An 18482-nucleotide genomic window follows, 5' to 3' on the forward strand; every position below is an offset into this window, starting at 1 on the left:
GGTTGCCTGATGTATGAATATACATTTATATTAACTTTCAGTTACCTGTATAAGTATTTGATTATTTTTTATCTTTTCAGTTATATTTTGGATTTTAATTAAAAGTGTGTGATCATTCCTTCATATGACAACAACATTTAGTTTGATCGACATGAATTTCCTATTTACCAATTTAGTAAATTAATCATATTTGTCAAAAAAACATAAATTATATATAACATAGACTGATGTTATTATTGAACATTGTTGGTGAAATAGAAAGAAGTCTTATTGGTAGTAGTATTGAGTTATTTTAAGTGTATTGCAACTAGTACTTTTACGTTGTTTATTATTATATAAATATTTGATCAATTACATTTTTAATCGCAGTGTGGCAATAATAGAGAAGTCTTACAATAATCACGCAGTTTAAGTTCAGAAAAGTGTCCGTAAGTCCAAAACTGTGCGGTAAATTGTGTCAACTGTTAAACATACGGGTGTCCTTTAAAAGATTGCAAATTAACAATTATGTCATTTTGTTTTCAAATACTTGAAGTATCTATTAGATCTATTCTACGTTAAAAAAGCTTGCATTCGGCAAATATTTCACCGCTTTACGATTTTCCTGTTTTTTTAACATCATTGTATCGTTTTTACTATCCCGTAATAATCGGGGTGCAGTAAATCGCCGCTCATTCCTTTCAATGGTCCGTAACTTTGCTTAAAATAGATTTTACATTTTTGCTCTATTCACCGATGTCTTTTAAATTAAGCCGGTAGATGTTTTGGATCTCTGGGGTCTAGTAGACTCGTGCATAAATAGATTTTTACACTTTTGCACTTTATATTTGGCAAGAAGATTCTTGAATTGGTCCTTTTGCAGTAGTTACTTAACTAAAAATGAATGTGACCAAAGCTTAATATATTTTTTAACTATTTTACTCGTACTCTTTATTTTTTCTTATGTGTTTCTTTAAGGTAGGTTTTAACTTTGGGTTAAGAAAAGGGAAATAGGTCTTTTGGTTGAAGGTCAATGTTATCATTGCTTAAAATGCATGTGTGCACATTTTCTAATACAGCCACTATTTATTTTTTGATTTGCATTGCAATTTATTGGCGAATGCGCAGGTTCGTTCAGGAAGCATGGATATGTCGTTTTTCATGCTGTTTCAATATATTTCATCATAGCAAACATAAAGAAATTTAAAAAAAATCCTAAATATTTCTTTTATGCATTCAAATTATGCACACGTGAGCTTTCAGTTCAAAACAAGTGCACCAGACGAGCGTGTACTTATGAAACTTTTTTGTAAAAATCTCGAGGATATGACGTGTACTTAATAACACGTGTACGTTGTCATTTCACATAGTTGAAATAGCATCGTATGCAGATTCTTCTTCTTTCAGATCTTTATCAAGCTCTTTATATTGACCTTCTGAGGTTTGAACATCGTTAAATGTGCCTTTCTCCTTTACATGTTTTGTTTTAAGTTTGACCGAATCATTCACATTTACATACCTAAAGGTACAAGTAAATAAAAAAGCTGTTATATCAAATTTTTACCGTCCTGTTGCACCGTTAGGTCCCATTATATTTTTTTTCTAAAAATGTTATTTATTATTTTTACATATTTGTTTTCTTAATTTCAAGTGCTGTTCTCTACCCAGATGTTTTTAACGACACGTTTGTTTGTTTGTTTCATTTTATGCCTTTTCTCAACAGTATTTCAGTCATATAGGCGGGTAGTTTCCTAACCATTGTTCCTGGAGTGTTACACCAGTACTAGACTACCTTCCTCCGTGCTAAACTACCAAAGCATCTCCCGGTTAACGAACCCACGCCAGAGAGGTAACTGGATTAGAAGTCATCGACTCTAACCCCTCGACCACGGAGGCGTTTTAACGACACGTGTTATTATCATAATATGAAATGATTTTGCTATATCAAACATTGATACTGCCTACTGATTTAGATACTAGTATAATACTTTAAATGCATTGTTAATGCTTTAAACATGTATGTTTTTATTTCATTAAATAGATAAATACAGAATCCCTAAAGAAAGCCCAACACGGCAAATTAAAAATGTTGCAGGCTCGGTTTGATTGAGCCTGTTAATGGACGGTACTGGAAAGTGCAACTACCGTCCACGCCCCCTAGCACCGGCTTAAGCAGAATTCAACATTTAAACATGAAATAGTATAATTTTGAATTTAGAAACATCCGCAGATGTGTTCATACGGCGGTTATCATGTTACCATTGAACCTTCAATGGGACACTTCCGTGCCATTCCATGAAAAGCGGCGTATGGTCCCCAAGTAATAAAAAGCGTGTGCCCCAAACGAGAAAACAATGGGCGGAACTAAATAAAATGGAATTTTGAAAGGGGATCAGAGGTTATGAAGCCTGCGTATCACAGATAAGACGTCAAAAGAAAATTTAAAACGCAGGCAACATATCCTAAGGGTGATTCAACATTATTCAAGTAGGAATATTGGAACCACCCAACTAGAAAATGCCGAAAAGTTGAAATTAAAAATATCACAAGCACAACAATAATGTCGTGCTGAACGATCTTCAAGGATCGAAAATATAAGTCACTCTCTGTTACTTGTTTCTTTGGAGATATCTGTAAAAAAGAATAAACACAGATATTCACATAGTGTGTTCTAGCTTCTCTTAGCTTCTCGTCAACAGGTCTTAATGCATTATAACGAAAAAAAGACAAATTACTAAATAAACGTACTGAGGACGCTTATAAAAAATGTTACATGATCGAGTAACAAATATCAAACAAAGCTTGTCCACATTTTATTTTTAAGCGGTTTATTACGTGACATGCATTGTTTTAAACGTAAGAAATACTACGTAGTATTTATATCTCAAATGTATTCTGTAACATGTAATAAATATTTTTTCGCATTTCTTGTGGTTGTGTTTTATGTATAATAAATGAGTACCAATATATATTTATCATTGAGTTGACAGCAAATGGACATAGAATAACCATTCTGAAAAATGAAATGTGAGCAATAAGAAAAAACAAACAGGCGAAAAGTCGAAAAATAAGGTCACTCGATAGAAATATTTTGGTATCACCAGCTTGTTTCGAGTGCATCCAAACTATACAAATTCTTCTTTACCAGCTTCTCAATAGTCACATGAGAAAGATGATATTTATTTCATGATCAAATAAATGTGCAAATAATATTATCAGTTACTATGTTTACTACTTCTCTTTAACCGTAATGTCACGTACATTGATATCACAAAAGCAACTGTTACTATGCCGAGAAGTACTCCCATAATTATTGTAGTCGTGTTGTTTGCCTTCACTGTGTAATAAATTCTATAGAAAAAATATATTAACATATATACCAAGAAGAACATGTTTATTTACTTAATTATATGTTTCAGAGAGAAATCATCTTACTCGTCTAAATGGAGTGACTAAAGGAAATGAAATATGTGTTTTGATAAATGCAACGGCAAAAATCTCTAACTACCGGTGTGTATAGACATCTGAATATGTTGCAAAATAATCAATGATTTATTCAACTGTATTAAAAGGTAGAAAGGAACAAAAGTAGGTGACAACAATAGTATGTCATAAAATATATATGATCAGAATGGAAAATTAAAACTATGCCTGCAACTAAATAAGTGTTGATTTTGTTTATTATTGTTGTAAAGATATGCATTCATCATATTGTATTACTACAAGCAAATAAGCATTTAAAACTTATCAACATCTAGAAAACTGATCAATGTATTTTTTTTAGAATTCCTACCATTAATTGAAGTTGTGGTAAAATTTCGTTTTTTTTGTGAAGTATAATCTTTATCATATATTGTTAAAGCTGATCTGACGAAACTTCATGTTTGTTTTCATGAAATCATTACAGATCCATTATTATAAGATCACTGATTTTTTTTTATTGAAAGAAAAGTATTTAGTGTATTCGCCCATCTTTAAACACACGTACGCGAAACAAGAGATATTTAATGATAAGTTTATGTAACATTTAATACGTACTTAAATGTTTTTTTTTGTAATAATTTCCGCGCATCATACAGTTTTCTAGACTGATATATTTCTCCTAATCATTTCATAAGATCTGCTATCATTATATCTTGTGATTCATAAATCATGAAATCTAAGCATCATTCGATTGAAATTGTAATAACCGTGTTTGTTTCTGGTAGCGTTAAACCTATGTTTGACATTATAAACAGTCAAACAACAGAGGCGTCACTTACGTGATCAACATCAACGTTGTCACGCGGCTCAACATTTCAATAGCGATTTCATCATCACAACTTACATACAAACAAGGCAGTTCTTTTTTAATAATATACTGCTGTCAGCAACGTTAATTACTTGTTTTTAAAGATATTTTAATGGAAAGTAGTATAATGCATGAGAAAAACATTTTAATCATTTGATTAGAAACATGCAATTTTATTTTGAACATGATTATATAAAGAGACAGAATCAAAGTTCTAAAGAAAAAAGTAATGGTAATGTTATACGTGTCACGAAAAGACGTGTGAACTCAATCAACCCTTACTTGAATCATATATTCATTTCTAGTTATAAAGGAAAGTATATGGATTTAATAGCAGGCTGATACAAAGTATTTTATGTTCACAAAGAATGCACAGCCGTCGAAATATCATTCAATCTTTGCAAAATATTAGCTTATTATTTCCTTTGTTGTTCGGTTTTCATTCCTTTTTTATGTCAAAACATATGTTTTAAAGGCAAATCAGAAACATTCAATTTATGAACATTAACAGGTCTAAAGTCATTTTTCCGTTTTTCTCAAACGCGCAACTGACTTGTACCAAATGACACTTTTACGTCGAAAGTTCACATAGTTGAAATAGCATCATATGCAGATTCTGCTTCCTTCAGATCTTTATCCAACTCTGTATATTGACTTTCAGAGGTTTGAACATCGTGAGATGCGTTTTTCAGTTTTACACCTTTTGTTTGAAGAGTTTTCGAGCCATCCACATTGACATACCTTAAAGTAGAAGTAAATCCGTTACATTTACTGCATTTAAAAGTAATTTTTACATTTCCAAAACTTTTTTGCAGTGTTAGAGTGTCTAGCCATTCTATTTGTATTTTGCTAAAACTTTCATACATTAATTTCACATGATGATGTATAGTTTAATTGCACTTCCCTTTTAAGAATTTCAATTGCACTTTTTATCATCATGTTACAAAACTTATTCAAAAATATTTATATGATATCTGTATTAATAGCGTGTTTTGTTTGATTCAAGGTTTTTTAACTTCTAACAAATGGAAATAATTTAATTAATATATATAAAATAGAAACATACCTTCTGCTGCTTGTATTTCTGGAGACATCTGTAACAAAAAGAAATGTTAAATAACGATAACAATTTTGTTTTTATGTCTTCAGTTTGTACTGTAAAACATAATTAATTCACAAAGTGTGCTCTAGTTTTTTATGCATTAAAATTAGAAAGACATCTTGCTGAGCTTATTGATTAAACATTGCAGTTACAAGTGAGTAAACAATTTTAAACGAAAAAGTTTTCAATAATTTTGAAAAGGTTAATCACATGACTCAAGTTGTTTTTCATATATTCATTATGAATGGAGAACATTTCACATCACACATGACTTATGTAACGCTTGGATAAACATTTTTTTCACAAATCGTATGGCTGTGTTTCTTTAAAAAATGTATAACATGACACAAGTTTTTTTCAATATATTCAATATAAATGGAGTACATGACATATAATACTGATATGTCCGACAATGGAAAAATTCTAATATTCCATAAAGCAAACATAAAAAGGCCACGGAAAAGCCAAATATTTGAAAGTTTCAAACTGCAACGTCTTTTAGGCTATCTGGAGCATAATTCATTCTTAACCCCGAAAGTATTAAAATCACTAAATCGAGAGTACCAGAACAATTTTGATAATATCACTGATATAAAATACAAGTTTCAAATAAAGATGTACAACAATAGAGAAAAATAAAACATGAACCCAAAAACAAAATAAAATATTAACCCAACGCAATCAAACAATGGAACAAACAAACAAACATACAAACAAATAAACAAATATCCCCAACTCTTGAAAGGCTGTTTATCTATAGCATATTTTATATCGTCGCATGGAAAAGCTAATGCTTATTTAACGTTTATAACCATATAAAAGCAACAATATATACAAATATATATTGAGTTACCTTTATTCCGAATCAGTTCACGTCTTCTTTGTACTATCATATATATTAAAAATACCACCAAGGCAACTATGATTAATCCAAGAACTGTACCTATTATAATCATCGCAGTGTTGTTTGTCTCAACTGTCGTTTTCACTGAATACCAAGTTAAATAGAAAAAGTTTATTTAAATAAATGCACAGCCAACAGATTTATTTCTAAGGGAAATGAAAAAGATATAATATAAATGAAAGACGCTGATAAAACGTAGTAAGATAAGATATGCAAAGAAACTCAAACAAATTTGATTGTACAGTACCTGCATACTCAACTGGACATGTTTTAAAAACTCTAGAAACCAATGATAGTTTAATTTGTTTAAATGTTGACATGAAAAGTCGGTGTTGATGGCAACGATGGCAATTTAAAATTGTTACCTTTAATTGGAGAAGTGGTAAAATTTAGAGTTTCCGACAAAGGGCTATTTCCCTCCTCGTTATATGCATATAATCGAACAAAGTATGTTGTTGAATCAAAAAGATCTGTCAAGATTGTGGAGATGCGGTCTTTATCTTCTGTATTTCTGTCAAACACTTCTACGTCACTCCATTTTTCATCTGTTCCAAGTTGTATGACGAATGTTTGTATCAATCCTCCATTGTATCCACGCCTCCACGACAAACGGGCCTTGTTATGCTGAACATAGTCTATTGTAAAATCACTAGGTGAAACTGGCGGCTCTAAAATGAATACATTTTGACGAACAGAAATAAACACAACTTGTAAACATAAACAAATTTAGACTTATTAAATCATTGTCTGTCATAGTCTATTTAGAAAATGCACAACAAATGACGTTAATATTCACAGAAATTGTCAAACACGACATACTTGCATTGTAAAACATATAAAATATTTTCTATATCGTGTACAATCGAAATTTCCCTAAAACAACAATGTAACGAGTACAATGTTGCTATAAAATGTGAAATATCTTCTTATTAATAATAAATGACTTACTTGTCGGTATTATTTCAAACGATTTGTTACTGGATCCTATAATGTTTGATACAACGACATAATAGAATCCATAATCTTCCTCGGATTTTATCTGAACAGTAAAATCAGCTCCCGTTCCGTCTGTTTTGATTAAATGTGAAAACACTGGTACTTCGATTTCAACGAGTTTCTTAGTCACAGAGAATAAAGTCACTGCCTTCATTTCACCATTTACAATTTTATACAGTTTCACATCTGATCCTGCTATGTTTGAGAAATATTCAACTTCAACAGTTTTATTTTTATTCAATTTGCTGGCAATTTTTGCATCTAAACGGACTATGATTGGATAAGCTGAAAATAAAATGTATAGTATAAGTTCTTAAATGGGTACAAATGATCACTCAAATTTTAGAAAAAAATACCAATACAAATGAACGTGAAGAAATTGACACTTTATCAGCATTTTAAAACGGTGCACCTCTAGCATTATATTTCATTCATGATAAAATGAAATGATTAGACAGTAAAATTGTCATGAGACTGAAATTATTTAAGCTAGCATAAGGATGCTGTAATGGACACAAATTGCATAAAAAATAAGTGTCATTATGCAAAAATATCCTTTGCTCTTAGATATAGATAATGCCATTTAATTACATAAGACAGTCATATAAACATAACATAGCATATAATATATAAGACGTTGTACAGATTGAGGATAGGTGCACATCGTGTTTTTTGATATCTTACATTTTACAAGCAACTGCACTGCTGCTCCCTCTACAAATTCTGTGTTTGTACCAAATATCTTAATTCCATTACTAGCTGTACAAGTGTAAAAACCGGAGTGCTCGTATGTTAAAGCTGTTAATTCAAGCGTCTCACTTCCGGGTCTTTCCAACACGGGCACGTTATACCCTGGCCATCTTTGAATCCATTTGCCGTAGCTATAACTACCGTCTGGATTGCCTTTGGCAATGCAAGATAAGATGGCATTTGGCTCTTTAACTGTTGTGTTTGTTGCACTTACAGAAACAATTGGGGGATCTGAAATGTATCATTTTAATACAATGAATATTATTATTTCAATATAAAAATAAAACACTATTTGTAGCCAAAGTATTAAAAACTATGTGTAATGCAATCCAAAAAAAAATCAACAAATGTTAAACCATATAATGATGTCTACAAAATCGGAAAATCGCCATTAACGTAAAAATGGAAAATGGACATAAGTAGGCGGATGGCATTTCGATGATACGAGTAGTTGTGAAATGTAAAAAAACTGTCGTGATCGAATACCAAGGACTTCTACGTCGCCCATCCTTCGGGAAAACGATTTAAACAAATAAAAGGGAAGGGCAATCGGTTTTTAGAATTTACAAAAAAGTGGGGCATATAAATTTTGCGATTTTTTCCACAAAATTTTTAATGAAAGTAAAACATTAAAAGAAAAAGTTTTTTTTCACTCACTTTTTCTACCAATCGTTTTTTCCCTTTTTTTACAATTTTTTTTTAAAAAAGACACAGAATTAACCACATATTTATCATAGCACATAAACCAAAACATTTTAAAAAAAAAATTTTGTATGCACAAGTTAAATTTTTTTTCTTTTTTTACGGAAAACGTGTTTTTTTGGGGGGGAAAATTTAAAAAAAATTTTAAAGGGGTATTTTTTAAAAAAGTTAAAATTTTCTTATTTCAGAGTTGGCCCTGTTTTTGGAATTGTGGGAAAACATGATTTAAATTTAAATAATACTTTTTCTTTTTAAATTTAAAAAAAGTTAAATTTGTAAAACTAATGCATTTATAAGGGAAATGATAATTTCCAGGGATGTTTTTAAAAGAAAAAAAGACAGCGTATCCAATTTGGGTTTTAAACAAAGTTTTAAAATATTTCCCATTTAAGAAGAAAGTTGTCACTGGGGAAATTTTTTACCCTTACTTTTCTTCTTTAAAAGAAGAAAATGGATTTTTAAAACCCCAAAAAATTATGCCAATTATTTGATTCTTTTTTTAGGCTCAAAACATATGCAAACTGAAAAGTATGGGGTTTTTAGCAAAACAAAAAATAATTTTAGCGTATTCAAAATTGAAATATTGTAAAAGAACTTAAATGTTAGAAGCCAATACAACAAAGTTTGTAAAAATACGGGGAAACTCGGCCAAAACCCCATTGTAATAAATGAAAACGTAAAAAATTAAAATTAAAATTTTTGGTTTCAAATTGTAAATACTGACAAAAAACATTTTTAAAAGGTTAAAAAATATGAATTAAAATTTTCTGATTGTTAAAAAAGGTAAAAAAAACTTGGGGGATCAAAATTTTAAAGAAATGGTAGATTTTTATAAAAGGTTTTTCCGAAACTTTTTTGAAAAAAATATCGTAGGGTAGTAAATTATTTCCAAAAAATTTAAACAAAAAATTTATTGAAAAATTTTATACAAAATTTTGGCAAATTTATTTGTTGAAATAATTTTTTAAAAACTTTATAAAAATTTTTAAAAAATTAAAATTTATACGAAAACCATCTTTAAAATATTAACCCAAAAGGAAAACTTAGATTTTTTCAAACACAATAATTAAAAATGTCGCACATACCAAAATAAAAGTACTAAACGGGTTTGGGTATGGTCAAAAAAAATCCCAAGGAAGAAAGATATTGTTTTGTTGTTAAAAACTTTTGGGGCAAAGAGACGAATAAAAATTTTTGGTTTTTTATATGCAAAATGCTATTTTACATAAGGAAAAAAAATTTTGGGGAAAAGATTTTTAATACAAATGTTTTCCCCCAATGTGGGGAAAATTGGACTGAATTTTTTCTAATAATAAAACTATAACCCCACTAATCCAGCTAATTATTTGAAAAGGGGTCGATTTTTAAAAAGGAACATTAAAAGTTTGAAATAAAAAACTGAATTTTGAAAAATTTGTTTTCAAATTTTTACTAAAATTTTAATTGAATTTTTTTATACTCTTTCGTACAAAATTTTTTTATAAAATTTGGGAAAAAATTTTTTTCTTAATCCATTTTTGGGTTTTTCTCCAAACTTTTTCGTTTAAATTTAAAAATAAAATTTTTAAATCCTTTTTATTTTGTTAAATTTGAAAAAATGACATCTTTAAAAATTTTTAAACATATCTTTTCCGACCCAAACCATTTTTTTTTCTTATTATAACCCTATTAAATTTGCTTCAAATTTTTTTCCCTTTTTAAAAAGTTGTGTAGCTTGATATCCCGCCTCATTTAAAACCAGTTTCCAGTTTGATGTAATTTTAAAGTAAAGCTTTCCCCGGTTTGGGCAAACAATTTTTTAAAAAAAAGTTGTTGCCCTAATTAGTTTTAAAAATGGTAGATTGTGACTTCTAAACCAAATGGTATGTGAGAAAAAAATGGGTTTTTAAAGGGAAAAAATAATCTTATTGAATAAAAGAAAACAAAACAATTGGGTGTTTTTCAGGTTTTTTAATACGACAGAAATTGAATTAACAACAAATTTACATATTGTTTACAGATGATTATAATAAATGGGACATAAAAAAAGGGGTTTTCTTTTATAAACCAAAAATTTTTTAGGTGTTTCCCTACTATAAACATTTCAATACATTTTCTTTTTTTTATTTTTTGATAAAAGTTCTAAGGAACTTTTTTATATTTTATTTTCAGAGAAAATGGGGTAAACATAGAAAGGGAAAAGGTTTGGGTTGCAAAAGACAATAATTTTAAACCCAGAGTCCCCGCCTTTTTTTTTATGGCGAACATTAAAAACAAACCGTTGATTTGGATGTGGCCAAAAAATTTTTCCCTATTTTCCAAATTTTGGAAAAGGGGTTTAAAAGTTTTCTTTTTGAAAAAAAAAATCCCGCATTTTTGAAAAAAACCAAAATTTTAAAATAAATCAAAAAAAAAACCCCCTTAAAATTTTTAAAACACAGTTTTGGTTTTACCAGATTTTAATTTTTTTGTGCTAACCCGCAAAATATAAATTTTTTTTAAAAGGAAAATTTACATTTGTAAAAGTTAAAAGGTTTTTCTTTTTTAAAAAATGTTTTTATTTTTGGTGTCCAAAAAGCAGTTTTTTTTAAAATTTCGGAAAAAAAATGATCAAAAAGATTTTTTTTTGGGTTTTTTTTAAAAGTCACATCAAAAACTTTTTGGGTCCCTATAATAAATTTAAGGCTTTAATGGGGGAAAGGGAAAAATGTGAACATAGGTATTATTTTTTGCAAAATAGAACCCCCAAAAATTTAATATTTTTTTAAGCCCAGTTTTTGGGGGGGTTTTTTCAGATAAAAAAGAATTTCCCAAAACCCCCCGGCAGGCTCGAAAATTTTAAACCTTTAACCCGGGAAAACGAAACAAATTTTCAGTTTAAATGACTTTAAAAAACCCGAACCAAAAATTTCCCCTTAGTTTTCTGTTATTTAAAGATAAAGGTTTTCCCCTTTTTTTAGTGTTTCCACTTATAAAGGCACATTATGAAGTTTTACAGTTGCGCTAATTTCAGCCGATAGGCAATTTACACGCTTTAAATTTGTTATAACATTTATAAACATTAAGCATATTTTCTAAAGAAGAATGCTTAGGCACGTTTTTGCTGAGGCTAAATGTGCCTCATAAATGTATGAATTATTTGTAGATAATTCAATATAAAAATATAACTTAAATCTTAAAGCACAATCCTATCTTGCTTTTCATAGTACCTACAATTTCAGTTTGACATAAAATTGTTTTATTTTAAAAGCAGAATGCAAAGTTCGCATTTTTATTTATTATATTATGTTGTAACAATTTTACAGATGCGAAACAATGTGTCTCTGTGAAAAGGGCAGGCTAACAACAGCACCGGCCGAAAAAGTGGAGATATAATTTCAGCATTGAACAAGGGCAGGGCAATATGTATATATACATGTGTAGCGTTGTGACTATATGGATAGTCGGGCCTCGGTGACAAAAATGATGAAAACAACATTGTTTTTTTCCAGTGTCTTAACATTCAGAAGATTCATTTTATTTTAAAAATGTCTTTTTACAATAAATTTTTTTACAACACACTTCCATGGTAAAGTAAGTGCAATTTAGCATTGGTAAGATATTAACTTGAAAGAATTGATTTTCAGAACAGAAATGCAAATACAATGTATATAAATAATAATTATTCGTGTAAAATGTATTTGCAATTTTGAATTATAATATGAATTTAGAAAGATTCATACAACTTTATTCTGGTAGAGCTAACTTTTAAGAATATTTAATGGAATCTGGACTTAAAGTAAAAAAGAAATTATCATTAGTGGGTGGGGAATGTTTTATACCAAGTCTAAATGATTTTAATCGATTATCCAGTGTTTCGACTTTTTTGGGAAAGGGTTTTCAAAATTGGGGTTTAAAATTTTTTGGATTTAAAAAAAAACATGTTTTGGGGTATTAAAAGTGTTACTTTGGTTTTAAAGACCAAATTTTCCCTAAAAATTTTCTGGGGGGATTTAAATTTTCCCCGAAATTTTTCCCAAATTTAAAACACATGAATTTTTAAAAAAATGAAAATTTTTTGGGATTTTTAAATTTGGGAAATTGGGTTTTTAGGACTTTTTCCTGTTTGGCCAAAACATATAATAGTAGATTTAAAAAATATGCAAAAACTTTTCTGAAGGAATTTTGTTTGAGGTTGGGTCCCTTTTTTTTGGCTAAAGTCTAGCCTTTTTCGGGAAAAGAAAAAATAAAAATACCCAAAAGTTTGGGGGTTTCCCTTTCTTAAATAAAAAAAGGCTTTTTCATATACCCTAAATTTTCCCGCAAATTCAAAAATGGTGTATCCCCAAACCCCCACTAAAACAAACAGATTTAAAAAAATAAGTAGCCCAAAATGGACCGTTGATAGTCCAAATAAAGGGACAAGCTTGTTTTAATTGGGTTTTTAACTTTTTAACCTCTAAAAGAAATTAATTAAAATCAAAAAGTTTTAATAAATAAAATAAATGTTAAATAACTTACATGCTACATTTAAGCTAATAGATGCAGTCAGCTGAGCCGGGGTAATTAATAAATCATGGGTAACTTTACACTGGACATTTTGGCCATTGTCTTCAGCTGAAACTTGTAACTTTAGCAAAGATGCTACTGTATAAGTTTTTGTTATGTCATCAAGTGTTGACGTCTGTTCACCAGTATGCTCTGTATTCCTGTACGACCAGATAATACTGGCAGCAGGTCTACTTCCTGCTGTCGTACACCTTATTGTCACCTGGTGTCCGGCTGAGACAAGTAATGTTTGTACAGCCGTTGGTGGATTTGGTTTCACTTAAACGATATAAGGCGTGTTGTTACAAACATTTGAAAACAAGAGCACCGCTAGGCGAAGCATTATATGCCCGAAAGTATTTTTTCTTTTAGTAAGGATGAAGCATTTGTAAGACATGGGAATTAAATACAGTATTATCTCCTTCAAAAAACAATCCTCCTTTTTAGCTGAAAAACCTAAAAAGTATATATACAAATGCTGTTTACAAAGTACTACCTTCAAGTTCTTATCTTGTAAGTAAAAATGCTACAACGGATAGACGGAAAGACGTCGGGGGTATAAAGCTGTTAATCGTATAAAATTTTACAGCTGCATGTTTATTAATGCTTGAGTAATTGAGCAAAAACTGTTTCCAGTTTTAAGGTGATAGTGACCTTGATCTTTGACCTTGTAACCCAAAAAGCAATATTGGTCTTCTACCCAATATGGACAATCATCCTATGAAGTTTGAATACAGTGTGCCAAATGGAACTTAAGTTATGCTCCGGAAACCATTTTCAGTATTAGGCTAATAGTGGCCTTGACCTTTGACCTTGTGACCCAAAAATCAATAGAGGTCTTCTACCCAATATGGAAAATCATCCTATGAAGTTTGAGTACTGTGGGCCAAATGGAACTAAAATAAAGCTGCGGAAACCATTTTCAATACTACGGTAATAGTCACCTTGACCTTTGACCTTGTGACCCCAAAATCAATAGGGGTCTTTAACCTAATATGGACAATCATCCTATGAAGTTTGAATACTGTGGGCCAAATGGAACTTAAGAAATGCTGCGGAAACCATTTTCAGTTTTACGGTAATAGTGACCTTGACCTTTGACCTTGTGACCCCAAAAGCAATAGGTGTCTTTAACCTAATATGGACAATCATCCTATGAAGTTTGAATACTGTGGACCAAATGGAACTTAAGTTATGCTCCGGAAATCAGTTTCAATATTAGGGTAATAGTGACCTTGACCTTTGACCTTGTGACCCCAAAATCAATATGGGTCTTCAACCGAATATGGGAATCATTCTATGAAGTTCAAATACTGTGGGCCAAATGGAACTTAAGTTATGGTCTGGAAACCATTTTTAGTTTTAGGGTGACAGTGACCTTGACCTTTAACCTTGTGACCCCAAAAGCAATAGTAATCTTTCACCCAATATGGGCAATCATCATATGAAGTTTGAATTCTGTGGACCAAATGGAACTTAAGTTATGCTCCGGAAATCATTTTCAGTTTTAGGATAATAGTGACCTTGACCTTTGACTTTGTGACCCCAAAATCAATAGGGCTTTTCTACCCAATATGAACTATCATCCTATGAGGTTTGAAAACTATGGGCCAAATGGAACTTAAGTTATGCTCCAGAAACCATTTTCAATATAAAGGTAATAGTGACCTTAACCTTTAACCTTGTTACCCCAAAATCAATAGGGGTCTTCTACCCAATATGAGCAATAATCCTATGAACTTTGAATACTGTGGGCCAAATTTAAGTTATGCTCCGGATACCAAATTTCTGACGAACGGACGGACGGACAGACGGACGCCAGGGGGTATAACATAATAGGCCCGAAAATTTAGAAAAAAAAAATGTCATAAATTGCATCAATATAATGTTATTTTCTTTTCACCTTATCTTCAATATGCATAATATTACATAATATGTACAAAATTATACAAGCAAACATACACAACTTGCTTGAAATTAAAAATCCATTATTGATGAACCCCCCCCCCCCCCAAAAAAAAAAAAAAAAAAAAAAGACAAAATCAGTTTACAGCAATTGAGAAGCAATATTACAACAATCTACTCACAATAAAGAAATAGCTTCACACTAGTTGTTGTAATATGTCTCGGTGCTGTCTGGAATGAAGACTGGCATACATATAGAACTCCGTCATCTTGTCTCTGAGGTGAAAACGTATATGTCTGTGTAACATTATAAGAATTATCTTCTGTGGATACAGCTGACGTGGAGGTTAGAGGTTGTGTTCCGGTAGTTCCTCTGTACCACTGAACCAGTGGTTGAGGATAACCACCAGACGATATACAAACAAGGCTTGTTACTTGTGACTCAGATTTTCTTATAATAAGTGTGTCTTCTGCTGATATCTCTGTGTTTGATATCATCGGAGATCTTGGAGGTACTTGAACATAGAAAATAATTTCACTTAATTAAAAAAATAGAAATTGACATGTTGACATAGTTTAGTTACGAAATAAATCATAAATCACTATGGTTTGTATTGCACACATATGATTGTTATGTACCAAAACAAAATAGAAATATTTCATTTAGATTTTTTTTCCACAACTTCATGCAGTTAAAACGCCTTTGTCATACAATTTTACGAATTGAATATGAAAACGAATATATAGAGGATATTAAAGTTTTTTCTACAAATAAATGATTTATTTTCATCGAGTGGTATGAAAATAAATATTTCATGAGTGGCGGTAGCCACGAGTGAAATATGATAACTTTCATGCCACAAGAAAAAACTTGAATTTTCGGTTTATTTTATACATATATATCTCTTTTGACATTCCAATTTAAAGACTCTCCTTAAATTATTTGTACTGGCAGAATTTTAAAGAAAGTAGTCCGGCAAGAAACCAGTGAAGATACGGAAAAAATGTTTCACTGCAATGAAAAATAAATGTTTACAGTGAAAATACGGAAAATGAAAATATGCATTTTATTTCATCAATATTTCTCAATATTTAATTTGTAAGTATATAATAAAAAGATCTAATCATTATTTCAGAATTAAAGTAGATAAATTAAATATTATTTCAATATTGTGGCATATGGTGTTACTCAAGGTATTTGATGATAAATTTCAGTATTTCAAAGAGCATTTAAAACTGTAAATAATTGACCTTTATCTTTATTCTTGACGGAAATATAAAAGATAACCAAACATTACCATACAGTTTGAAAAATACTTGCAGTTTAAGATGTTTTTATACCAGTTAAACAAAACAACAACCACAGCAAATAGGTTTTAATGAGTTAAAGAACAGTTTAATTTACCTCATCTTTATCCAATTTAAGAAGTGGTATGAAATAAAAAGAAACAAAACCAAAGTAAAGCATTTTAGAAAAAAATGGTTAATTGAAACAGATATACGTCAGATTTGATAAAAAAGAAAGCGGGATGGTTCAAACCGACCATATTTGTTATTTGATAATGGGGCATCTTTATATTTGCCACAAATAATTATCGGGTTACAATTCTGGACAATTATGTCAAAAATAAGGGAGGTTTTCCATCCAGATTGGGGAATATTCACTTTTTATGTTGTAAAACTGCCATATTTTTATACATGTAACATTAAAAAGTACATATAAATTTGTAACTTTATCTCAATTCAAAACTGTTCCAAAAATAATTAAAAAGTACAAAAGATAAAATGTTGGCTCCCCGAACGGCTCGATCCAACACCCAATGAACACTTTTATCCTCACTGAAAATGAATACTTTTCATATCGACTGTAATATCGCTGTAAAATAATTCGTGATAACATTTAAACCATGAGAAATAAGATAAGCTCCAATTGGAGGATTAATATTATAATGAGTGATGACAATAATGATTCACACCGTTTGAATCAAGTACATTTTTCAATTGTTTCGCAATGTAATATTTACTATAATTTTAACCACTTTTGGACGTATATTCGCGATGCAAAATGCAGTACTGGTCATATTTGTCAATTAAGACATTAGTCATTTACTTTAAATATAAACAAAATATGAATAAAAAATCAAAATTATATCAAAACATTCTTTCTATGCACATAATGAATTTTATTAACTGGAACATACCTCTTACAGAAATATTTACTTTAGCAACAGTAGAACACTGATAGAGTCCCTGGTCACTTAATATTACATCGTGTATAATCAAACTACTTTTATCACTGGCCCAACCGAGTCGTAACCTCTTCTGTTCAAGAACATTTGGGTTTGGGAAGCTACTCTGACCGTGATTGTTATATTGTTGTACATATCCATTACGAAGTTCTGGACCAGTCCATGTTGGATAGTCTGTTGTAGATTTACAAAATAAAGTAACATTATCTCCAGCTGTTACTGTCAGTTGGTGTATATCTTGAGCTGTACACAACACTGGAAATTGTATGATTAAAATAGATAATTCAAAACAGTTTCTATTTTCCTTAAAAAATAACCTCACTTGAATGTGTCCGTGAAAATAAATACACACTGGGTAGGTTTTAGGTCATTTAATAATCATGAATTAATATGATCGATTTATAAAAATAAAAAAATATCATATTCCTTTTTTTTAAATTTTTTAATAGATTCTTTTACATGTCTGCATGTCTTTATCAAATATAAACACAATTATTTACATTTCATGCTATATTAACACTTGTAAAGACTTATGAAACCAAATTATTATGTCTTACAATTACTTCAATAAATAAAACTTACCAACTGACAATATACATCTAAAAATTGTATTTATCCATAGCTCTGCCATCACTTCTTCTTAAACATAAAATTTACTTTAAATTATACTTCCGTGTATTAACCTAAGTACATTGTACTTAAACAACCTGGTTGTATATATACGGATTTATTTTTTTATCTGATGTACATTTTTTAGGTCACGACATTATTCATAAAAATATTTTATATTCTCAGTTAACAAATACTAGAATAATTATCACAAAAATTGTAAAGAGAAGTGTACGTAACTTCTTATAGCAGAAGTTAAAGATCGTTACTTATCAACGTAAAATAACGTACATGTATATTTAACGTCATTCGTATCTGAATTCCTTAATTATATATGAAAATATGAAATATACATTTATGTTAAAATAGTAAATAATCAGCATAGTAGATATATTGATTAGCTTAAAACTATTTCTAAATGTGCAATGTCTAACTGCTTTGGATGACTACTTTATTTTTATGGTAAAATAATATGATGAATTTTGACCA

At 30.0% G+C, this 18482-nt stretch overlaps 1 protein-coding gene across 1 annotated transcript; it reads right to left on the reverse strand.

The window, feature by feature from the left end:
* Positions 1–3185: 3185 nt before the first annotated feature.
* Positions 3186–18123, reverse strand: LOC132735533 (synaptogenesis protein syg-2-like). The gene is made up of 10 exons (XM_060722489.1): positions 17967–18123; positions 17337–17639; positions 15318–15650; positions 13204–13509; positions 7957–8253; positions 7225–7557; positions 6642–6944; positions 6226–6360; positions 5337–5364; positions 3186–5011 (listed from the first exon to the last, which is right to left on the reverse strand). The coding sequence occupies exons 1-10, from the start codon at positions 18013–18015 to the stop codon at positions 4855–4857; spliced, it is 2244 nt and encodes a 747-aa protein (XP_060578472.1). The 5' UTR covers positions 18016–18123; the 3' UTR covers positions 3186–4854.
* Between the last annotated feature and the right edge of the window lie 359 nt (positions 18124–18482).

Source organism: Ruditapes philippinarum, unplaced genomic scaffold (genome assembly GCF_026571515.1).
Source record: "Ruditapes philippinarum isolate M1 unplaced genomic scaffold, ASM2657151v2 ctg9112_1_1_1_1, whole genome shotgun sequence".
In the NCBI taxonomy this organism is placed as follows: domain Eukaryota; kingdom Metazoa; phylum Mollusca; class Bivalvia; order Venerida; family Veneridae; genus Ruditapes; species Ruditapes philippinarum.

Bases quoted from the DNA above. Each gene is read 5' to 3' on its own strand.
- LOC132735533 (XM_060722489.1), bottom strand. From the start codon at position 18,015: ATGGCAGAGCTATGGATAAATACAATTTTTAGATGTATATTGTCAGTT. The intron at 17,640-17,966 runs GTAAGTTTTATT...TACAATTTCCAG, and splicing joins TAGATGTATATTGTCAGTTG to TGTTGTGTACAGCTCAAGAT. The intron at 15,651-17,336 runs GTATGTTCCAGT...TCTATGTTCAAG, and splicing joins AGTAAATATTTCTGTAAGAG to TACCTCCAAGATCTCCGATG.